This window comes from Electrophorus electricus, chromosome 2, assembly GCF_041902795.1.
Source record: "Electrophorus electricus isolate QZ-2024a chromosome 2, ASM4190279v1, whole genome shotgun sequence".
Taxonomy (NCBI): domain Eukaryota; kingdom Metazoa; phylum Chordata; class Actinopteri; order Gymnotiformes; family Gymnotidae; genus Electrophorus; species Electrophorus electricus.
In genome coordinates, this window is record NC_137498.1 from 40,932,314 (window position 1) to 40,956,651 (window position 24,338).

Here is a 24,338-nt window from a genome sequence, read left to right on the forward strand (position 1 = left end):
ACAATGCAGATTGACATAGCTTGGTCTTTGGTTCTTTTTGTCATGTCTAACTTTTTATATTGGTCCATTTACTCATATTTTACATTTTGATCAATATAACTTAACTTATTATGCAGCAGTAATTAAAAGGCTTAATGTTTCAATATTTCCACATTTCTTGAACTGTTACAAATGTCCTTAAGAAACAGATCATGAGAAGTCAAGTGGCAGTAGGTGGGGAGATTCAGAGCACCAGGGCATTAATTAAACCTCTTTGTGAAGTTATTCTGCATTTATACTGTTGTATCTGTTAAACTCTTTCTGGAAATCTGGGTTGATCTTCTGCCAAGCAGTGTTCTTCATAATGTCCCAAGGTGAAACTGATTTTTTTTTTTATTTCCCAGGAAGCCTGAAGCACCTTTTTTGTGCAAGGACACACACTGGATTTGAATCCCTTCCCAGTGTGTACGCAGCCATGCAGACATGTGTCCATCCACTTAAAATCTATTTGTGATTGGTTTCAGATTCTGCAGACCCATTATGAAAAACTGAACAAAACACTGAAAAATCCATAAAAAAATTGTTTCCTGCCTTTTTTTTATTAATAACATAATCCTTTAACATAGTTATGACTTTTTTTTTTTATGAAAATAGGTCAGTAGAAAGCAATTTTCTTAAAAAGTCTGTCAACATGTCAGAAGTCTTCCATTTATACAGTCCAATTCCTGCACCTGTGTGCAGTGCAAACACAGTAAAAATTCACCAAGGAGGAGTGTCCTCCCTGCAAAACCTGTCCTGGCTCCAGTGGGCCAATATCCATTCAGGACAAAAAGGGATTCATAAGGGACAACGGGAAAAATGACTGTTCATCATCAAATGATAAAATATGTCTTCTCAAGAAGTGGAGTACTTTTTTTTTGCTCTTTGATTTCCAACACAAACTTTGACCATGAATGCTATAAAACTACCCCTCTGCTTCACCTCAAAGACCCAGGGTTTTACTCATTATTTACAGTTGAGGAGAATTTTTTTGTTTGTTTGTTCGTTTCCTTTCAAGCACAGCATTTGTGCTCAATAGTAGTTGAGGAGTCGATGAGCTCAGTACACTAGGTATGACTCCTGTGTGTGATTCTATCTGGACGTCTGTCTGTTCAGCTAGGAAGGGAAGGTCCTGGGGCTTAGCCCGTCCCCGAGCCCTGCCCCTCAAAGTCAACCAAAGTCCCCTCAGATGACATCAGCCCATGGGTCTTGTGCTGAGAGAAGAAGAGGGACATGTCTCTTGGCTCCAGCCAATGGCATTGAGTCTCAGAATGAGGGCACCTCCTCGCTGATGCGTGGGCCAGATGCCCTGAGTGGTTAGAGCAGATGATTGGCAGGTGGTTGGTTCTCCAGTGACATCACAATAGAAGCATGGGCATGATGGTAGGGACGCCAAGGGCGGGGCTTGCAGTGTGGGCGTGTCCTCTCAATCACTGTCTGAGCCCACTGCAGATGAGCCTTTTCTTTTCCTCTTGGGGGCTTTAGGTTTGGAGTCCTCTTCCTCCTAAGGTGAAAGAGAGAGAGAGATGACAGTTTCATTAGCCTCCTCTACAAGTTTGTGTCACAAAAAAAAGCGAAATAATAAGAAATAATATGTAATTATTATGTAAGGTGTTTTGTAAGTCCATCGAGGCAAGGTCCGACTACATTAAGATGCTGCTTATTGACATATTTCACCATTAATAAATGTTTTTTCATCATACAAGATTACCAACTGAATCTCTAGCTTACCGATAATGGCAGTACTGAACTGAAGTACTGATATATTCTCACATGCCACAAAGAATGGCTATCCCATCAGGTGAGGGCTGACGTAATCGGAACAGTCCAATCGCGGCGCAGGAACTCACCGATGCACTGCTAGATCCACTGTCCTCCTCATTGTTGGCAGGCGGGGCGGCTCCCTTGCGTGAGCGCGGTGACGAGGCCGGAGCTTTGCGGCGAGATTTGGGCGGCTTGCTCGAGTCCTCATACTCCTCAGCCAAGGAGAAGAGATCGCTGAACCTGCCAAGCAGAATGCCGGGGTGCACATGCATTCTGGCATGGATGCTGTATTTATACATATAAAATGTGTGCATAGCTGTCCCTCAGGACGGGATAAAGCGAGAAAATTAAAAAGTCTGAAAACCAGCAAGGGCTCAGCAAGGGCTCCAGAATGACTAACAATGTCACTTGCTTTTAACAGGCCAGCAAAGTAGCCCGATCGTTTCAGTAGCCCGAAATCCTACTGTACAGCTGGTTAAAACAGGAAGCGCAGTTTATATGAACAGTTAAAAGGAAATGGAGAGAACATTTTAAGAATGCAGCAAAAAAAAAAAAAAAAGAGCCACACACTGAAAATCTGGCATAGTACCAGAGAACTTCAAGCCCTGTACAGGCTGGCATTCCACACATGACATAGTACATAAAAATGTCAGTGGAGGTAATAGCTACCTCATCTTATGGGCTTCATCACAACTGGCCTGGACATGCTGTAGAGCCTGCAGGATGGGTGTCTGTGCAAAGACTACACACACACACACACACACACACACACACACACACACACACACACACACACACACACACACACACACACACACACACACACACACACACACACACACACACACACACACACACACACACACACACACACACTGTTTATGCACTCAGAGATTACAGTGTAGTGTAAGAATTATAATGACAGAGAGGGAGAGAGACACACAGTTGTTCTTGGTGTTGCTCAGGCTCAGCCTCAGACTGTCCAAATGCTCCAGCATCTGCTCCAGGGTCAGCTGGGCCAATTTACTGCTGGAACTCCGCAAGCTGCAGGAGGAGAACAGAGAGTCAGGCAGCGTGCAAACATATCAACGCCGGAGCTGCACCACACCCACTGAACACTGCACTGCAATTCACGCCAGGCCCACCACTGCTTGGCAGTGCGGTCCAGCTGCCGTGAGACGGCGCCCCATGTGCAAACACTCGTCACCTCTGCCGTTTGCGAGGCATGTTGTTGTTCTTGATGAGCAGGGCCTTGATGTGCTCGCCCAGCAGGTCGTCGTGTTTGGCCGCCCAGTGGCGCAAAATGCTGGTGGTGAACTGGTCCTCTGTGTGACACGGCCGACTCAGAACCATCTTCACCATCTCCTCAGTGGGACTACAGGCGCACACGATAAAGATGAAGTCAGCCATCGTCTTCATCAGGCCCGTAAATGAGTGCATTTGGTGTTTGCTGGGTTGAAACTTACTGCTCCCTGCGGAGTTGCAGCAATAAACAGGAGAGAGCTTCTGGATGCTCTAGAGAGAGAGAATTTTATAATTTAATTTAACAGATCAACTAAGTAACAAAGAAACAAACTAAATGGGCCAAAGATGCTGAAAGCACATTTGCATTCCAGGTCGTTAGGGGGCGGGGATAAGGCAGCCCGTGTTCTCAGTGGCTGTGTACTACATGGTCCAACTCATTAAGGGGCGTGTCCTGCATAATGACTGTGTGAAGGGTGTTGTGCTCACCCTTGTATTTGAGGTGCTGTAGGATTGGGATGATGGTCTCCAATGGGATACTGTGAGCCAGGAACAGCTGCCATGTACTATACTGCTCAAATGTCTCCCAGTCCAGGGACTGAACTGAAATGCAACACAAGTGCACGCACATGTGCATGCATGCGGTCACACACAAAAAGACACACACCAACCCGTAATGAGGCAAAATTTACTTATTCAAACACTTCTTAGAAATGTTCAGAAAGAGTCACACAAGTTCATGGCTCTTTCTCCCACGCGCACACACACGCACTTACTGAGAATGTTGAGCACAGAGTCTTTGCGGAACATCACCAGATTTCCCATCATTACATGACACATCAGCTCTTGAAGCTGTGAGCAGACGGGGGAGTGTGAGAGGGAGAGAGGGGTAGAGAGAGAGAGAGAGAGAGAGAGAGAGAGACACACACACAGAAAGAATGAAAGAGAGAGACAGACATGCACAAGACAAAGGAGAGAGGGATTAGAGGACAAAGGAAAGAGAGAGACGCACAAACAGATCAAACATGGGCTGGCAGTGTCAGCTGGAATGTAGTGTGCTGTGTATTCTGTGTGAATTTGCATGCTACTACTTCAGGCAAATACAGCAAGATGAACCTGTGTGGAGTCAATGACTGCCACGATCATATTTAGAAGCTCTCCACTGCGCAGGGTCTCATCTGGGAACTGGGAGAATACACACACACACACACACACACACACACACACACACACACACACACACACACACACACACACACACACACACACACACACACACACACACACACACACACACACACACATTTTAAAAAACTAAATATACTAAGAATTTTATGTAGTCATATAGTGAAAATGACGCAATGTTCTGTAATGTTTTGCTCTGTATCCAGGCAGTATGACAAATGACAAGCATATGGTAGGTTTGTGAATAAACTGATGGTGTGTGTGTGTGTGTGTGTGTGTGTGTGTGTGTACCTCTGAATAGATGGAGGGTGTGAGATAACAGAGCAGCCTCACATCATCCTCTTGGCATGCCTTCATATCCATCATAAGGCAGGTGTGCAGGTCACCCAGAGCTGTAGCCTGAGCAAATGACTCGTACAGACTCATCTTCCCTGCCGCCGCTTTACTAGAGAGAGAGAGAGAGAGAGAGAGAGAGAGAGAGAGAGAGAGAGAGAGAGAGAGAGAGAGAGAGAGAGAGAGAGAGAGAGAGAGAGAGAGAGAGAGAGAGAGAGTGAGTGAGTGTGTATGACTGGAAGGTAGGGATTGAGAGAGAGAAGCTAAGGGAGCCCACGCCCATGCCGTGACGAGGACGCTCTATGCTGAACTGGTGAGATGGTTCAGAGTGAAGCTGAAGCCCACCTGGCTTTGAGGTAGTAGAGGAGGTGGTAGCCAATTTTGGGCTGTTTCTGGTAGAGCTCTGCAAGCATGTCCAGCAGCACGGAGAAACCACTGTTCTCCTCCTGCATCTGACACAGGTTCCTGAAGATCAGACACACCGGCTTACACACAGACTCCTCCAGGGACCTGCACACAGCCACACAGACCATCCAGACAGACATGCTCAGTCTAGTTAATTCAGTCAGTCCCAGGGAAAAACACTTCCACACTGACTTACCAGCAGCCAGTATAGGAATATAAGAATGTAGAAACACTCACTCACACACACACACACACACACACACACACACACACTCACATACATGCACGTACGTACTCTTCAGTAATTTCCTCAGGTAGTACATCTCCTCTGAAGTGACCCTTAAACAGCTCGGCCAGACACGAAGCCAGAGCAGACATCTGCTCTGAGTCAAAGTCCTCCTGAGAGAGAACAACCAGTACGCTTACCAAATCACTGTTACTTACATCTAAACTAACCAAAAGCAGTCCTTAAAAGGCAGCAGCCTGCTGTTATGCGTATCTAAACATAACTGTCCGTGTTAAACTGCACCCACCTCCCTAACCTGCCAATCTGAACTAAGCACAGTGCTGGTGTAATCTAAACCTGAATGTGTTAAACTCACCTCCAGTATTAAGTCCACTATTTCCTGCATGACCTCGCACTGCGCCTCTGTGTCGCTGAAAGAAGCGTCACGGTGACCATTAGATCAGCCAGTCTCCACTGAGTCTTAATCAGCTTTTATCGTGCCTGTTCTCTGGTGTGGACTTGACCACAGCAGCCTCACCTGCCCTTCTGTAACTGTAACACTTTCTCCTTCAGCATCTCGTCCAGCTGGTCCACGTACGGGGTTATATCTGCTGGCTCCTCCACGTATGTCTCCTTCACCTGATGGAACCTGAACTCACGCTTTTTACCTGGGGACAGGGGAGTGGTGTTAGGGCAGGCCACACGGACAGCCGGGGGAGTTGGGGGGGGGGGGGGGGGGGAAAGAAGATTGATCCCCAACAGGGCTGGAGGGGAAGATTTCTGTTACAGCTGATCTACGATATAAAGAGCATGAATGACGTGCGTTGCTACCTTAATAAGTTTCATTCTAAATGACCTTTGTGCAAAATTATCTTTTTTCTCTGAAAATAAACGATGTTCCTCATTCATTCACCAATTACTTTACAGCAAATGTCAAACTGTAACATGTTAATTTGTACCAGCTCACAGAAAATCGGTTCCAGAACATTCTGGCTTGCACACGCACAATGGGTCTCACCCTTACTGTTTAACTCCTCTTCATCATCGCTAAAGGTGGCGTCTGTGTTATCATAGCAACCATCCTCCTTGTCCAGCACATGGTTGTCCATCTCCAAGGGAACAGACTCTTCCATTTTAACTAAAAGAGAGAAAAAAACCAGAACTGTCAGTTTAGGTACTTGATGACAGCACACGAGCTAAAGGTGTCTGAATGTGGTTGAGTGGGTGGAGCGGAGAGATCTGTGGTGAGGACCTTCTGTAGGGGGCGATGGTGAGCTGCAGAACTCTGGGAAGCGCTCCCTCAGCATAGAGCGCAACTCTCGGTCCAGCTTGGGGTTGTCGAACAGCGGAGCCAGATGACTGACAGCAGAGATACAGCGACCACAGAGAATGAACACAGCTTATTGAGTACTTGGGGAGGGGGGGGGGGTGTACGTTTGTGTGAGAGTGAGAGAGTGAACGTGAGAGAAAGAGTGAATGCAGTGTGTGTGGGATTGAGAAAGAGAAAAGGAAAAAACAACAATCACTCACGCTAGGACTCTCTTCTCCATGATGAAGTTAAGGGAGTTAAAGACACCTTGGCGCACTTGACCCTCCAGTGGTGGGAAAAAGTGAGGGATTATCTGAGGGAGGAAGAGAAAGAGGGACAGAAAGAGAAAGACTAACACAAATGAATACAACACACACCCCAGTCAGAGAAAAAAAAAAAAAAAGAAAAAAAAAAAAAAAAAAGAAAAATGGTGAAAGCCCCTGTTATTCAAACTAGACTGGGAAACACATAGAAATGATGCACTGTAACAGTAATGGTTGTTTAACCTTCATTGGACAGTGGTGATGATAGTGAAAATAGTCACAGAAGTGACAGGCGGCGTCAGTGCAGGAAAACTCACTCGACACATAAAGTCCAGCAGTGTGGCAGTGATGGCAGGGTGGGGCTTCATTGAATGGTGCATCACCAAGATGGCCGGCTCTGAAAAACACACGCACGCACACACAGGCACGTACACACAGGAAAGATGAACTTCTTATAGAGCCAGTTGCGACAGGAGTGCGAGGAACATTCTCTTCATGCTCAGTCTTCTGTCCTCACCAATGTTCATGATGCTGTCCTTCTCTGGGTTGAAGAACAGCCAATCGTAGAACAAGGCCAGTTTGGCATTGGACGCAGCCACATTAGACTGGAAAGATGTGAACAGAACAGCTTAAACCAAAAAGCCTCTCTGTATTCACACACATAGGCAGACAGACAGACACACACACAGACAGTCACAAGATCATAGCTTCAAGTTCTCAGGCTTACTGTGCAGGTGGTCAGTAGCCAGCCAATGATGGCCCAGCGGGGCAGGATGTCCGAGCTCAGGACCTCGTTGGACGGGTGCACCACGCCGCAGATGTAACGGATGAGATCACAGCGCAGAGACTGGCTCTCGGCCGTGGACAGATACTGCCTCTGGAACCAGTCCTGGTAGCGTTTCTGCTGGCCAAAGCGCACCTGTAGCGAGGGAGGGTGGGAAAGAGAGAGTAATGGAGAGAGAGAGATAAGAAGGACAGTTGTAGCTGGGAAGCTGTTTCAAGAGTGTCTGCATGGTGTGCGCGGGCACGCGTGCGTGTGGCAGGATGTGTGAGAACTTTTACCCTAGAGGTCATGAACAGTAGCTTGGTCTCCATATCAGGGGTAAGGCGGCAGGCCAGGAATTTACGGGATGTACGAGAGGTGAGGAGCTGCAATAAACCTATAACACACACACACACACAAAAAACTATGTATTCCGACCATTCATGTATATGAAGACAATCCCCCAAAATCCAAGATCCAGATGCATGCACAAACACAAACATGCAGACGCACACACATACCAGTAAACTGTGGGCTAAGGCTCTGTGGATTGTGCAGTAGGTCTTTCCACAGAAGCTCCATCTCAGGAATACGAGCCACATTCTGCAACAGCCTCACCAGATCCCTCCCAATGATAAAGCACTCCATGAACTAACAGAGAGAGAAAGGGAGTGAGAGAGAGGGAGAGTGGGAGAGATCTTTTTAATTCTCTCGCTCATTTGCATGTTCAGCCTCTGATGGTGTCCCTGCTATAGCAACAGGCTAAAATACAGGCACAGACAGGTGTGGCTCGTCGCCCCCACAGAACGGAGGGCTGTGTGGGCGTGGCCATCCTTTGCCCCGCCTCACCCTCTCGCGCAGCAGACCCACGCAGAAGTCCACCTCTCTCTGGCGGAGGGGCAGAAGGTTCGTGGTGCCATGGTCCACGATGAGCCGCAGGTACGTGTACACGGACATGGCCACCAACATACCGCTCTTCAACACCCACTCCCTGAAAGCAAGCACACGAACACACGCACGCACGCATGCAAGAGAGGATGGGAGACACACACACACGCAAAACACACACTTAGTAGCTTGTATGTCCATTATCAGGGCTGAACCACTCTGGCCACATCAAATGCAAAAACGTGGACACATTAGTGAAGATGTCATTCATAACTAAACAAATGAAAGCCCCCTTGGTCTCACAGTGATGAGCTGCACACTAATAATGAACTATACTACTGTTTACCTTTGCTCCACTAAGATGTCCAGGACATTTTCTGCCAGCCACAGGTTTTTATTGGAAAGGTCACCTCCTACGGAAGGCAACAGGTTAGCAACACGTTGTTGAGGCAGTTACTCAAAAAAGGAATATATTTCAGATGTCTAATTACCTCTCTCAAACTGTAAAATTCATTACCTTACTAATAAAGTACATCAGACTATTCAATACTTTACTCAAAGTACATCAAACTATTACTTTACTCAAAGTACATCACACTATTCATTACTTTACTAATAAAGTACATCACACTATTCATTACTTTACTCAAAGTACATCACACAATTCACTACTTTACTCAAAGTACATCACACAATTCATTACCTTACTAATAAAGTACATCAGACTATTCACTACTTTACTCAAAGTACATCACACAATTCATTACCTTACTAATAAAGTACATCAGACTATTCACTACTTTACTCAAAGTCATCAAACTATTAATTACTTTGCTAATAAAGTACATCAAACTATTAATTACTTTGCTAATAAAGTACATCACACTATTCACTTCTTTACTAATAAAGTACATCACACTATTCAATTCTTTACTAATAAAGTACATCACACTATTCATTACTTTACTAATACAGTACATCACACTATTCATTACTTTACTAATACAGTACATCACACTATTCATTACTTTACTAATACAGTACATCACACTATTCATTACTTTACTAATACAGTACATCACACTATTCACTTCCTTACTAATAAACTACATCACACTATTCATTACTTTATTAATACAGTACACAACACTATTCATTACATTACTTTTATTTTATTCTCATACCCATAAAAATCTGCAATTTGAAAAGGGAGGGTAGTGTCTGCACAGTCGATATGGGTGGAACTTACGTTTTCAGCACATTCTTCGTTATATTACATATAAACAATGCAAGTAATAACATTCTGAAGCAATTGCAGGAATTTAAACTCTAACCTGGTGGAAAAATAATTAGGTTTACAGTACTGCATTACCCCCAACTCTGGTTGTGTTTCTTTTGATATGATGTTAAAGATCATGTGGGTTTGAGTGAGTAATGGAGGTGTGTGTGTGTGCACTTGAACATACCAGCGATCTGCTTCATCAGTGTCATGAGGACTCCGTCAGCTCCTATGACGCTACTTTTCACCAGCTCCCTCACCAACCACACCAACTACACACACGGTTAAGTGTCAGAAGCCAAGTTTAGAGTGGGTAGCTCACTGTTTTCTATACAAAGACTATGGCGTTCACTGGCTAAAGCAAAGCTCACCTGTGTGCGACACACTTCCTGCAGTTTGAGGAACTTCTCCATGAGGATCTGGTTAATCTTGATGAGAACGACGTTCATGCCATCACGGTTGACCAGCGTCAGATCCCTGTAGCACTGTGAGAGGACAGACCTGCTATGAAACACTTCACTACATAAGATAGCAAGACACTTGCTATGCAACACCTCACCAGGTAAAACTGCTGACACTCACTATGTAACACCTCACCAGGTAAGAGCGGAGTGATTATGAAAGGGGGACTGCTCAGTTGGGAGGCAGCTTTATGTTTAAGTAAGAATGCTCTAGCACATGTAGAATGCTGCAGCATGTGTCCAAACCACAGGCCACAGGTCCTGGAGCGGAAGATGTGGCCAGTTACAGACGATAAAGCAGAAAGCAGATATGGTAGGAATACCAGCTACCACTGGGTTTGAGCCAGTGTGTGTGTGTGTGTGTGTGTGTGTGTTGATGTCTTACCCGCTGTGCTTGCGTAGTCTCTGTGAGCAGCAGAGTGAACAGGCCAAGACACACTTCCTCATGCTGCTGGGGACCCTTACACACCTACACACACACACACACACACACACACACACACACACACACACACACACACACACACACACACACACACACACACATCATTAATTATTTGCTCTGTTATAAAAGGTACACACTATCATTAACTAAGAAATAACAAATACCTGAGGGAAACACCTATGCTCTTTATGTGTAAAAGGCAGTGGTAGCTCAGTGGTTAAGGTACTCAATTAGTAATCAGAAGGTTGCTGGTTCAAGCCCCACCCCCACCAGGTTGCCACTGTTGGGCCCCTGAGCAAGACCCTTAATTGCTCAAGTTATAATTCAGTCATAAACACTTTGGATAAAAAGCATCAGCTAAATGCATATGTATGTACACTGAAAGTACACTGAAACTACCCCAAAACACGGAACTGGATTCAGTCAGTGCATCTGACGTAATAAAACACCTTTTTACAAGGAAGCCTTTTACTTTTTCTATTCTATGACGCTCTATTTAAAACCTGCTGTACCCAATGGCAGTAATAATGCCATCTTAATATTTTTCTTGTCAGGATATAGAAAAATCTCTTGTTTATGCCAGACAGAGCCAACAGAACAGCCATTGCCCTCTGTAAGGAAACATGAATTAAACGCTGGTGTGGCTCAAAAATTCAGTTCAATCACTGCAGTTCAATCACATTTACTTATGATTAAACTGGTTACAAACCAGTTAATTTTAGTTCTGTCCATGGGTGGCATGGTTAGACACAAACCTGGAGATGTACGTAATGCAGGTTTGATGGTCTACAGTTTAGCTTAATTTGGTATATTCTAATGACATTAACATAATATTTATTGACTTCATATAACCAGGCTAAAATGACACTGTGTTTAAGTTCTGGCTGTAATAATGCATGGATCATATAACCACAGAAAATGACACTGCTATTAGTGTTTGAGGTCTGGCTATAACACTGTGTAGTTCATATAATCACACTAAAATGACATTGTGCTATTAATGGTTATGGGCTGGTTGTTACACTCTCTGGATGATACGCTGGATATCACACTGCCTGCTACACTGCATAAAGGGCTGTCAAAGAAGAAACAAAAAGGAGTGGATGAGGACTGTTGTTAGTTAACATCAATGTGGAGATTTCTATGCTCAAAAGAACCCAGATTGTGCCCTAAACATCCCTAGTCATCTGCTAGCTGCACATTTGTGCTTATGCTCCTTGCCTCAAGTCCTGCACAAGGAATGAGCACAATGTGGTGAATGAGTGAAAGAAGACGCAAGCTCACATGGGCAGTGAGCGCATCGTTAGCTTCTCGTTCCGACAGCCCAGTGGTGATGGATGTAGTGATCGCTACACATCTCTCCAACCGCTGAAATGACAAAAGAAGGAACTGCTTAGCAAGTGCGTGCGCAAGCTGTTGAGACAACATCCCCACCCACCCTGCCAAAAACAGCAGCATGGTAACGTACACAATAACAATGATGGAGAAAGTGTGACGTCTAGTAGTAAGAAACTTTTACTGCACAGCTTCATAAAAAAGACAAGGGCAATGGCACAATTATTTTAAAATAAACTTTTTTTTAAAAGACAAAATGCAGCAAATTGTCATAAACAGCAGGTGGTTTCTGAGCATAAATTAGAACTGGCACAATATGTCTACCTCATAATTATTTGTACGACTGTTACCACGAATTTTCAATAAAATACCTTTTTAGATAACCTACGACATCGTTCATTTTCAGCGCGTCTCTCTTTTTCTAGGCTACAGCTAATATTTAGGAGGTCTGCACGCCTCCAGCCTCTAACTGCATCAGTAACGTTTACTGGGGTTTCCACCTTGCTATTCTGAAATCTGTCATTTCGGCTTTGACATGGGCAAAACGCAGGACATGCGCCGCTTCACGCCAACATCACAGAAACAGCGATATATGGAAAACTTTGCGCAGCTCGCATCGCGACTGTGCTCTTCTGTACATCGTTTCCCACAGTACCATTACTTCACGGTAACTGACACAATGGGGGCTGAGGAAAAGAATTAAGCCGTAAATATGTGCTTGGGGATCAGAAACAGTGTGCCTACCTCCTCGAGTTCATCTTTTGCGTCCAGGGTGGTGGACACCAGAAGGCGACCCTGCTGTTTCCCCTTAGCCGGTGAGGGCTCCATCGCCTCGGGGGTGAAGGGCTTATAGGGACCAGGGCCTCCTGCAAACCTTGTCCTCGGTGTTTTCGAGGGTCTCGTTTGCTTATTTACTAATTAACTTTTTCTCCACCCCCAAAAACCCCCTTCGGCGCGTACGGTGTGTTTAAAGGACTCGGTCTTGCCCAACCTTTGCTCGACCACTCCAGTGTTTTCGCCAGTGTCCGACTACAACAATTCAACTTCCGCAGGGCACGGTGGCCTAGCGGAAGTATTCCTTTCGCTCGGGGAAAGGCGGGGCAAACGGACTTTTATACAAATCAGGCGCCGGTATTTTGATTGGCGGTACAAATAACCAATCATTTCAGTGGCACAGCGGCTAGCGGCTTTAGACAAGGCCTGCCATAAAAGCTTCATTGAATTCACCTTACAATTAATTTAGAAACCAGTCTACGCCTCCGGGATGCGAGTTTTCTTACACTGATGTCAAACACGCGAACGGCTGGCAAGTAAAACCTAAAAAAGAAAATATTTGACAGCTAATTTATTGACGCGAGTCGTTTCATCAGACGAGGGCGCTGCTGACAAGCGATAATATTAATGTATAAAAGAAGAAGGAGAATCTAAGGTTACCTGATGCACCTTCAGTGGCGCGGACAGATGAGCGCATATTCGCCTCCGAGTGCGAAGTTAGAAGACCGAAGTGGTGCCAAAAATGTTTAAGCGTTGAATCGCCCTGTATTCTAGCTAAATCAACACCCCGCCTCCAAGGAAACCTTTTAATTAGACTGTGATTTACGTGTATAACTATTCTCTTTTAAAAAACGTTTACTGCAATTTTACATTTTACTGGATTACCTTTCACCTGAGGAAACCCGACAGGTTTCTACCCCCTATTTGGGAAAATGGGAAACACCATATGTATTAATATTTGTCTGAGGTGCGGGTCTTTTTTTTTTTGGCTTGTTGGTTTGTTTAATCGAGTTAGAGTTTGACGAGGTTTATTTTTTAACGACTTGTTTCATTGTTTACTTTGTGGCGGGTAATGTAAGGCGAGGAATGGGACTAAATTGAAAAACTGGGATTGTCTTTTAGTTTTCCTTTAATGCTATGTAAGACCTTAAAAGGGTCCTGTATTAGGTATACCTGTCTTTTAGGTACATTTTATAGGTGTACAATTACAGGAATTCTGCTTCTAAACGTGTTCCCACTTCCAAAAATCCAACCAACAGTAGTCAGGTGGTCAGAAACTGAACTTTCGATGAAGGGCTATTGGATGGCTAACACAAATCTTGCATGTCAACTGAAAGGTAGCTGGACTCTAATAAAGTGGCAGTTTTACAGTTGGAACATGTTGAATATTTCAACACATAAATGCGCCACACACTTCCAAATACTCCTGGAATAACCTATCTGTTGTTATATTGAAACATAAAAATCAAGTAGCTATCACAATAGTACAACATTTTAAATAAAAGGAGCAGAGCTGTGGTCATTTAAACTAATATGAATTCCCTTGTTAGGAATGACTTTAGTCTTTAGTATAGAGAGATATATTAAGCATCTAACATTTTTTTATGATCCAAAGGCAGGCATTATGGGTTGTCTCTGTAAAAGTGAAAAAAAAAAGCTTAACATGTTACATTTTGCAGTCTGTAACATAATATTTGCTTAATATGTTTTGAAGTATATATGCCAATAATGATTAACTGTGTGTTTTATGTACAATTTATTGTCTTGTTACATGGCATTACCAGGGCCCACACACACGTACAGAGTACATGAACCAGTAACATAGATTTGTAATATATATCTTCAGATTTTATCACCCACAGAGCCACTTACTCAAATCACCATTTTAATATGACTAATAAAAAGAACAATCATTCAAGCCCTTTCCAAGGGAAAAAGTTGATTCCTTAACACCTCACATTAAGAAAAAAATAAAATGACAACCAAAGACAAAAACATGTACACCACAGGATTTCATATTCCTGTGGCGAGTTGCTACAGAGTCATAGTTGCCATGACGTTGCAGTATGATTGTGAGTTCATTTCCAATTCCCCCCGAGCATTCGTATAGTTTCATTGGAGCCTGTTCTGACGAGGAGTGACATCATTTGTGATACTCGTGTACAGCACCCAGTCCAGAGCTCTGTGAGTGTGGCAGTGGGTTGTTTGGCAGGTGGCATTTGGCTACCGCGTCCTGGCCCCCTGCCTTTAGGATGTTAGAATGTGCGAGTAGTGAGAGATGGCAGTGTGATAGGCCACACTACTTCTGTCTCTCTCTGAGCATCAGCATTACCGGACCTTTCGAAATGGCATAAAACATGAAACAGTTTGAATTTGTTTCTTACAATGTCAGAACAAGTGCTTTGCGTTGGGAAAGACCCGGTGATATGCGTTTAGCTGCTGGGATATCTGAGTAATTCACAATTAAAATGACTCTTATTGATAAGGCATCATACCAGTAATTCACATAGCCTGACTGGGTAGCATTTACCCCAGAAACCATGTGACAAGTGAATAAACTAGAGAAAAATGGTCAGGGAGACATGTACAGATAGTGAGGGCAAGCACTGATATCTGCGCTCCTTATGTCATGAAAATAATGCTCTTCCAGACTGTATCACCATAAATAATACAAAGCCACTCCCAGCTGGCTGCTGGCAGTGTGTATTTTAGCTGTGTCTGATGCAGCTACAAATTTCATTTAATCAGTGGAATCTTTCAGAGAATATCTTTAATAAGAGCTACCAGGTTCCAGTGTCTTCTCATGATGCCTTTTTGCAAGTCTATTCAGGACTCTAGGAGGACTATTCCTGCTACTGGCAACTGGTGGTTAGGGTAAAAAGCATCTTAAATTACACCTTATTAAGACTAATGAAAGGTTGCTTTTCTCTGTAGGCCAGAGGCTGTCCAAATCAGGGGAGACCAACTCTGCTGATAGAAGGCCAGTGGCCGGCACAGTTGGGTAATTTCTCCCTCAAACGCATCTGATTCAAGTCATCGGTGAATGACATGGTTTAGTAGCTGTGCTAACATTGGGAAATCTCAGAATTGTGCTGGACTCTGGCCCTCCAGGCCTGGAGTCTGTCACTCCTTGGTTATATCTTCTAGGAGAGATTGCTGTTTGTGGATACTGGAGGGACTTCCTTAGCATCGCAGCACATTTCCTTCTATGCTCTCATGAGAGCAGTGGGCGAAGATGTCTGTAACTTGTTTGTTCTCACTTAAGGGACAGCAGTCAGGAAATAGCTTCCATTGCATCAAAAACACACCTGTCTGCATGTTCTTTTGAACATTCAGAATATGTACTCTGTGTAATATTCATACTGCATACCTCAAATATAATATGAATATACGGGAGGTAGACAAAAATGTACGTATGAGGCAGTATGCATGCCTATAGTTATGTCTTTAAAGCAGCTTCATGCATTGTAGTGGGGAAAAATGACACTGGTTGATTCTTCAGGATGAACTGACTATCATTATAAGCACTTGTGGAATTTCAATACTTGTGGGTGTAGAGCATTTGGAAATCTGCTGCTAGATGGCAAGCACTGAGCCAGAGGCTTTGAATGCCCCATTAGGTCTCCACTGATCTTTGGAAAAAGTGGAGAAACAGAATCCTTTTACTCGTTTAGAATGAGCTCCCTTGGGCCTGTGTGAGTTTTGCCGGCAACACAGACATTCTTGTGACTGCTTTTAGAATGACTGCTCACTTATAAACACCAGCTTTGTAGCTGTGTCAACACTAACGCTGATCAAGGAGGTTGAATAGAAATCTGATGTATGATTAATGCTGATATTCTGCATTATATAGCAGGCAACCTTTGAACTGTCTTCCTAACCATGTCGGTGAACACTGGCTTTTACAGCATTCTTCCATTCTGAAACAATTCTTACTTGTGTGTGTTCTATCTTGTGGCACATATTGCTTTAAATCTTTAAAGTGTAGATTTTGAAAGGTGTTCATCTCTAATAATGTATTGTTAAATAGTGTAATTGCTACAAATAAAAATATATAAATATTGCTTTTTAATTAACAATTAGTCACTTTTAAATTTGCAATATTTTGCTTCCCTTATTTCTACCCCCTGTATATCATATTTTCTGACTCCCACAAAGAACTTCAGGTTCTTTTCTGTTTGTACTGTATCTTTGTTATATTTTAATTGTATGTCTATACACCATTCTGTTCCTAAACCATTTATACTGCATTTAACGATCAAAAGAGAAGAGGTGATTGTTCCATGGCCTTTTCGTCCATGTACTGAAATACTGGATGTCAGGAAGTACTGAGTAGTAACATAGACATTTGCAGGGAAATCACAAACACCATGTTGCTTTTAGTCAAAGTGAAACTGCTGAAACGAGAAGACCAGGCTCCTACGCTCTGCTATTAAGCCTGCAAGACTGAGGAAAATGTCCCACAAGTTCAGCATTGCAAACACACGTATGGCATCAAGCCACTAGATGGCACTCTCCTCAAACTCAACAGCTTCAGTCAACGCTTGCAACAGTGAAAAAGGGAGTCCTTCAGGCCATCGTTCATCTGCTTCTCCAAATGGTGCAGATCTTTTATTAATTTTGTCCAAAGTAGACAACGTGAACCTGTGATTGTTTGAATCACACATGACAGAAACCTGAACCTCTGACAGGCAGTAGAAAGATGCTATTCCGAAGTGTAATAGTGGTCCTGAAACCATTGAAGGTCTTCTTGCTGGTTCTTCATCATGTTTCTCTCCCCATCTCTCTGGCCAAGGCTGCTTGTGCCTGTAAACATTTGTTTTTGCTGTGTGATTTCATATATATCTCCATTAAGCGCCGCTTCTCTTAGGAGAAAGCGTATTTCATACTGTCCTCATACGGTCCTCGTCTCCACTCTGGTCAGGCGTGCTCTGAGCTGCTCTCTCCCAGAAGCCAGTAGGTCCTCATCCTCCCCTTGCCTTTCATCTCTATATCTCCCCTCAGCTCCAGCTGGAAGCAGTTGAACTCCTGCAGTACTGCACGTGTAGCCTCAGAAACATGGATCTTCAGCGCTAACGGAAGACCACACATTAATGTTGACATTAGTGTCTTTACTGCTAAAGCTGAATACATCTGATTATAACCTACATGCATCTGATCCTAACTTGAATACTTCTGATTATAACCTGAATACAGAACTTACAATGCAAATGAAAGAGGCCCTGGGTAATCACTGCCACCAGCCTAGTGTGTTAATGAGTACTTCAGATTTGGTCGATATGTTTAAAGCTAAGTTGTACGGCCAAATACCAGGCACTTCATATCTTAAAATTAGCTTAAAAGTTAAAACAAAAACATCTGAGAATCGCTTGCCTTTTTGTCTCTACATTTTCAGTGACCATTCAGTATGAATCCCACGCTGAAACTAACTGATATGTAACACTGAATCACCATTAGAGGTGATCTAATGCTTCCTTCATGCGTGAGCTGTGTGACTCACCCTCTCCATTTGACTCCATGCGTGAGGCTGTGTTGACTGTGTCACCAAACAAACAATATCTTGGCATCTTCAATCCAACAACACCAGCACACACAGGACCTGGAAATATACAGAAATACACATACGTACACACAAATGTGTGTTCATATGTACAAGCACACACACACACACACACACACACACACACACGCACACACGTTTATTACTTAACTCATTCTAGACAATAAAAACTGGTACTGTTATTATGGCATTCTCAGGGCCGTCTCATAAAGGACACACACTTTTCACTCTGCTCCATATGTACAAGTAACAGTTAAGTGGAAAAATCAGATTAACACAATAGTACCCACACTGCAAAGACAAAGAACAGCTGACGTGGGTTAGTTTTAGTTTTCTCTATTTCTGCACCACCGCTCCAAGGCTATTATAGCTAACACATATGAGACGTTCACACCCACCAACAGCAGTACAAACTCCAAGATGAAATAATCCTCACGCTATGTTGAGCTGTTATGTATTGTTAATTGTTCATTTGTTTGTCATGTGTTTCTGATGCAGGTGTTCAAAAACAATGAAAATCTAAGTCATACACATCTCTTCCTGTACACAACACCACTGTCATATATAAGAGCATTAAAGTATTAATAACATCAACCTCTAATCAAGATATAGTACCTATAGCACTGCACATCCTGCGTACAACAAAATACAATCAATAGTTTCAACTTACTATTTATCATCCTAATAACCTGGGGACAAAAACAGTTTTAAGCCTTGTTGTGGTAACTCTTTCCTGACGGTAGTAAAAACAAACAAAAAGCAGGATGAGAGGATTCCCTCGGGATATTTGTGCTCTGCTTCGACAGTGAGCTGTGTAAAGGTGATGTGAGAGCCTAAATGTGAGAGTCATGAAGCAGTCAGAGTTTCAGCTGTCTTCACAGTTTTATCTAGGCCTCTGTGTTCTGAACCTGTGGTGCAGCTGTACTGTACCGTAACGCAATAACGTAAAATGCTCGATACAGTGCAGCGATAAAATCAAATTAGGTAGTGTGTACTCAGACCAAACCTTCTAATTCTTCTGAGAAACTACACTTGCTGTTGTGTCTTTCTAATCACAGCCTTAGAATGATTGTCCCAGTCAGAGCTTTGGGTATGTCTACACCCAGATACTTGAAAGTCTTTATGACTGCCACACTTTCAACGTGTATCACAACAGCATTATGTGCATTAGTTTTCTTTCTAAAAATCAATAATAAGCTCTTTAGTTGTATTAATGTTTAGTTCCAAATGGTTATACTTGCTCCACTCCACTAGGTGTTTCACTTCAGCTCTGCAGGCTGTTTCATCTTCGTTGGCTATTAGACCAGTCACAGCAGTGTCATCTACATATATAAAAACATAGTTGCTACTGTAACCCTGCAGCACGACCCTGGTACACAGTAATGAACTTAGGACACAGCCTATGGTGATCCAGTGCTCAGAATGAAGACAGAGGCTATCCTGTCACCTACCTCTACTGTCTGAGGTCTGCCTATTAAAAAATCTAAAATCCAGTTCATTATGGACATATCTATAGCCACTGTCCTCATCTTGTTAACTACTGTAGCAGGAATAATTGTACTGAAAGTGGAAATATAATCTACAAATAATATTCTAAAATGTGTTCCTCTTATCATGATGTTTCAAGGCTGTGGGGAGATGCAAGGAAATGGCATCTGATACTAATTTATTATGTTTATAAGCAAAATGGTAATTTTGAAGTTTTACTGCACAAATATGACTTTACCAGTCATTATACCACTGAGATTACAGCTACTGGACAATAGTCATTCACACTCTATGGAACAGAATTTATCAGCACAGGAACAATTGCAGATTTTAAAAAACAGTACAATAGATAATTAAGTGTGTAAAATGGATAATGAAATGTCTGTCAAAAAAAATCATAAATGGCACCAGATTACCATAAATGGTCATTTAAATACACAGGAATAAGTTGTTTCTAATACTGTATGACACTGATATCAATTGTATGTCTACTGTATATATGTATAACTGTTATCTGTTAAATAACAAATGTATGTTGCATAGCTAAAAATAGTAGGAGTACCCATCTTGAAGCTTTGGTTCATTTCACTCTGGGGTTTGAGGCTAGTTCGCGATCATTTTTGCCAGCACAGACCTCAATAGTGGCCATTAGTTGTTAGCTACATTATCAATGTTAGCTCAGCACATATGGAGTAAGAGGGAAGTTTAAAAAAGAGGAAAGGTCAATTTGACCTTTAGCCCTCCTGTTCCTGTAACCTCTGACCCCTGTGTCCTCACCACTGTGGATGCCAATGCGTAGCCGCAGCTGCTGGTCAGGCCGATGGCGGATCCTGAAGGAGTGGACAGCTTCCAGCAGGGCCAGAGACATGCGGCCGATCTCTCGGCCGTGCAGTTTCCCGTTCCTCACAGGCAGCCCCGACACCACCATATACGCATCACCGATGGTCTCCACCTGAGGGCACCACACAGATACAGTCTGGCCCCATTTGCACTTTCACAGCATGGGAGCAGGCTGGAGTCTGAACCAGGCCAGAACTGCTTCCACAAATCAAGGTTTAAGACCCAGCGCAACCAAGCCCAACTGTTATTTTTTTCATTACCTTGTAAACGTCAAAGTTGTCGATTATGGCATCAAAGCACGTGTACAAGTCGTTCAGCAAAGTGACGACCTGAAGGAGGAAGAAACAGGCACATGAGTGGAGACAGAGCTGCAGCGTCCTCACAGCCATAGATCTGCCACTTCCTGTTTGGCTGCCGCTACAAAGTGTGGATGGCGGAGTTTGGCGGCGGTCACCTGCATGGGTGTGCTCTCTGCTGACAGGGCAGTGAAGCCCACGATGTCACTGAAGTAGATGGTGACTGAGTCAAACGCCTCAGCCTGCACAGTCTCTCCCCTCTTCAGCTGCTCTGCCACTGAACTGCAACACACACACACACACACACACACACACACACGCGCGCGCACACACACGCGCACCATGAATCAGAAGCAATGATTAAAAGCAGAAAGAGTACTTTCCTGCTATCAGCTGAGCGTGGCGAACCGACGGGACCCTGGACGCGGGACGCCAGACGCGGGACCCACTCACTGGGGCAGGATCTGATAGAGCAGGGCTTCGGCCTTGCGCTTCTCCTCGTGGTATGCCTGCGTCCTCTCCTCCACCAGCTCCTCCAGGTTGTTCGCGTACTGCTCCATGCGAGACAGCAGGTTGTCCAGGATGTTGGAGCCATAGCCTCTGCGCATGCCAGGGGAGCACATGGGGAAAGGTCAGGCATGGTAGGCAGATAGGCCTGCACACAGCAGCGTGGCTAACCCTCCAGGAACAAACGGGCCGGGTCTACAGTGTCTACAGCAATCTGACTGACAATGTAGAAATTCTGATAACAAGCAGAGAGGTTTAAAAATTGTTGTCAGTGTTACTCATCTCTTGTGTACCTTACCACTATGAACTAGTTGAAAAGATTTTAGTATATCAACTAAATTTGAAGTCAATATTTATGTTGACGTGGATTTAGAATGGAAAAGGATGCTTGAGTTTTGCTGACATGTAGTGAATTGTGGTCTTAGGTATCATAACGTGAATAGGCCGGTTTCCTGCACAAAGATTAAACCAGATAAAAAGATTAAAAGATTATTTCCAGTGTATTGTAGTTTGAAGCCCTGGAGGAGGAGGAGGTGTGTCTATTCTGATGATGTGGGCAGGGCTCTTGGGTACCTGTTTTGTTTGTGAAGCATCACTTTGATCTGGTTGAAGTCTGGCCTCTCGCAGGCGTCCTCGGACCAGCAGCGCTGCATCAGCACGCCCAACTCCTCACTGTGGCTCTGCGCACACAGCTGAGGACGGAGGTACGGCCAGTGGCCCTCTGCAACCCGCTCCACAATCTCTGATACACACAGAGAGAGAGAGAGAGAGAGAGAGAGGTGGGGGGAGAGATGGAGAGAGAGGAAGAGAGAGGAAGAGGGAGGGAGAAAGAGAGAGAGAGAGAGAGAGAGAGAGGTGGGGGGAGAGATGGAGAGAGAAGAAGAGAGAGGGAGGGAGAAGGAGAGAGAGAGAGTGCGAGAGAGAGAGAGAGAGAGGTGGGGGCGGAGAGATGGAGAGAGAGGAAGAGAGAGGGAGGGAGAAGGAGAGAGAGAGAGCGAGAGAGAAAGGTGGGGGCGGAGAGATGGAGAGAGAGGAAAGGAGAGAGGGAGGGAGAAGGAGAGAGAGAGAGAGAGAGACAGAGAGAGAGAGACAGAGAGAGAGAGACAAGAAGTGCCAGAAGTGACATAGCAATCTGTTATTACAAAGCAGTTACATGGACAGTCATAAACATGTTTGAACAAAGTATTGCAAAACGTCTCTGCCCACAATCATGTATAATTCAGCATCGCAGACGTTTGATATTACTGCCTTTGTGCCATCAGATAGTAACTTCTTCCAGTCAGAAAGCCATGCTGTCAGCCTTTGTTTCTGCACAATGGCTCTGTACCGAGAACAAGAAGAAGATTTCCAAACATCAGCTACGTCTGCCTTTCTGTGTAGGTGAGCGCAATTCTCACATATTTAAACAGTGTAATCACGGGTAGTAAATGAGCTCTTGATGAGTTCCACTCGCTCTCTTTAGGTTTAACACGTTACACATGTGGTAGCCCACAACCCAGACAAGAACAGAGAGGTGCTCACAGATACTGAGCAAATTCTCGCACATACTCACTGTGTATGATGGCAGTGATGCCTACAGCACGGCACATGTTCTACGTTTCATTACTGGACAAGGAGCACCAACGCAGGCAGGCCCAGTGTTTTCTATTGCCCTGCCTGGTAATTGCCATACTGTTGCTTTTTTGTGGGTATTGCACCTCTTGCTTTCATTATCCTTGCTTCTCCTTGTGTTTTTCTGTCAGCATTGCTCAGTGTGTCTAGCGAGGTGCCCGTCTTTCCAGCTAATCTGCAGTCTCTCTCTCTCCCTCATTCCCTTTATATAGTTCCTATAGATTTCTGTCATTATAGTTCCAACAGTTCCTGACATTCTGTCATTACCATTCCCACGACACTCTGTCATTACCATTCCTTTTATTGCAATCATCTTTTTCATTGCTTTTCTTTCGTTTACAAATAAGAAAAACCCAATAACATCAACAGCAAAAGCAGAATCTCATGTTTATAATAATCTAAGACTTAGTGACGAACATAAATGGTAGTAACAGCAATGCTGTGTTTATCCGCCATCACTTTCTATGCTCCAGCACTGTGTACTCATGCCACTGATAGCTCCATCCTAATTATATCCAAACAGTACATGTGCTCATCCATTGAGCTTCTGTAACCGCATGTGTCAGTTTCCAGCATGAAGTCAGCACTGATGGAGAACACATCCATGCAAATATGTTGAATGTGTTCATTTGGACCTTCCAGCACATCATTCCACACCCCGAACAAGCCTTGCATCCTCACATTCCTAATACGTACGCACCAAAGAACCTGCAAGTCCATCTGGACAGTTTGTAAATTATACCCGGATGATCTGCTGATGATTTGGGTTTTATAAGCAAAGAGAACCGAAGGCCATTTCATCACAGTCGGGAGATGCAGAAAAAAGAATATGAGCGTGGTGACATGAAAGTCTCAATCATTAAAGTCACAGAGCCTGTTCTCATTGTTAAATGCCGGTATAAGTGTGGACACCTTTAACACACTGAGCTGGATAAGTCAATGCCTCGCCTCCATAGTTTTTAAGATTGGTCTATTAAGATGCCCCTTACATGCACTACTGGATTTCTTCTCAGCAAGACCCCATATTGACATAAGCAAACTCGTGATGGGGTCCAAGCCGTAGTTTATCTAGTTTCAAAGGGATAGTGGAGTAAATCGGATCTTTGAATCCATGTGGACATGCTGAATTACTCTCTACAGGTTTCCAAGGGAATCAGGACTAAGGCAATGAATACCAAAGAATGAACATTATCCCAGTAATCATTGGGGGTGGTGAAGATAACATAGGGGAGAAGAAATGTACCTATCTACCTACCTACCTCCATTTAACAACTGTCATATGTAATGATCTCAGCAGGTAAGTCTATTCTACATCTGATTTTAAATTTAAAATAAATTTGAATATA

General features: G+C 43.8%; 2 protein-coding genes across 5 annotated transcripts in view; both read right to left on the reverse strand.

The window, feature by feature from the left end:
- Positions 1–547: 547 nt before the first annotated feature.
- ints3 (integrator complex subunit 3) lies at positions 548–12,969 on the reverse strand. Of its 2 annotated transcripts, none has more exons than XM_027019760.3 (29): positions 12,661–12,969; positions 11,866–11,949; positions 10,522–10,605; positions 10,047–10,160; positions 9,863–9,947; positions 8,743–8,809; positions 8,358–8,499; positions 8,030–8,159; positions 7,808–7,905; positions 7,473–7,664; positions 7,263–7,350; positions 7,063–7,142; positions 6,704–6,795; positions 6,426–6,532; positions 6,198–6,311; positions 5,712–5,841; positions 5,550–5,604; positions 5,243–5,346; positions 4,888–5,052; positions 4,501–4,654; positions 4,141–4,209; positions 3,801–3,876; positions 3,514–3,627; positions 3,249–3,297; positions 2,990–3,157; positions 2,726–2,826; positions 2,452–2,524; positions 1,869–2,022; positions 548–1,522 (listed from the first exon to the last, which is right to left on the reverse strand). In XM_027019760.3, the coding sequence occupies exons 1-29, from the start codon at positions 12,742–12,744 to the stop codon at positions 1,445–1,447; spliced, it is 3,051 nt and encodes a 1,016-aa protein (XP_026875561.1). In that variant the 5' UTR covers positions 12,745–12,969; the 3' UTR covers positions 548–1,444. The 2 variants fall into 2 exon arrangements, with proteins under 2 accessions (XP_026875561.1, XP_026875560.1); XM_027019759.3 differs by having other exon boundaries at positions 6,192–6,311.
- Positions 12,970–14,435: 1,466 nt separating this feature from the next.
- npr1a (natriuretic peptide receptor 1a) overlaps positions 14,436–24,338 on the reverse strand; it is a 55,453-nt gene continuing 45,550 nt past the window's right edge. For all 3 annotated transcript variants that reach the window (XM_027019747.3, XM_081703821.1, XM_081703827.1), the window contains 7 exons: positions 21,955–22,123; positions 21,328–21,474; positions 21,033–21,156; positions 20,839–20,907; positions 20,516–20,690; positions 18,191–18,289; positions 14,436–17,762 (listed from right to left, as the gene is read on the reverse strand). In XM_027019747.3, the coding sequence (XP_026875548.1) occupies positions 17,611–17,762; positions 18,191–18,289; positions 20,516–20,690; positions 20,839–20,907; positions 21,033–21,156; positions 21,328–21,474; positions 21,955–22,123 (935 nt within the window). In that variant the 3' untranslated portion in view covers positions 14,436–17,610. The remainder of the gene's footprint in view (positions 17,763–18,190; positions 18,290–20,515; positions 20,691–20,838; positions 20,908–21,032; positions 21,157–21,327; positions 21,475–21,954; positions 22,124–24,338) is intronic.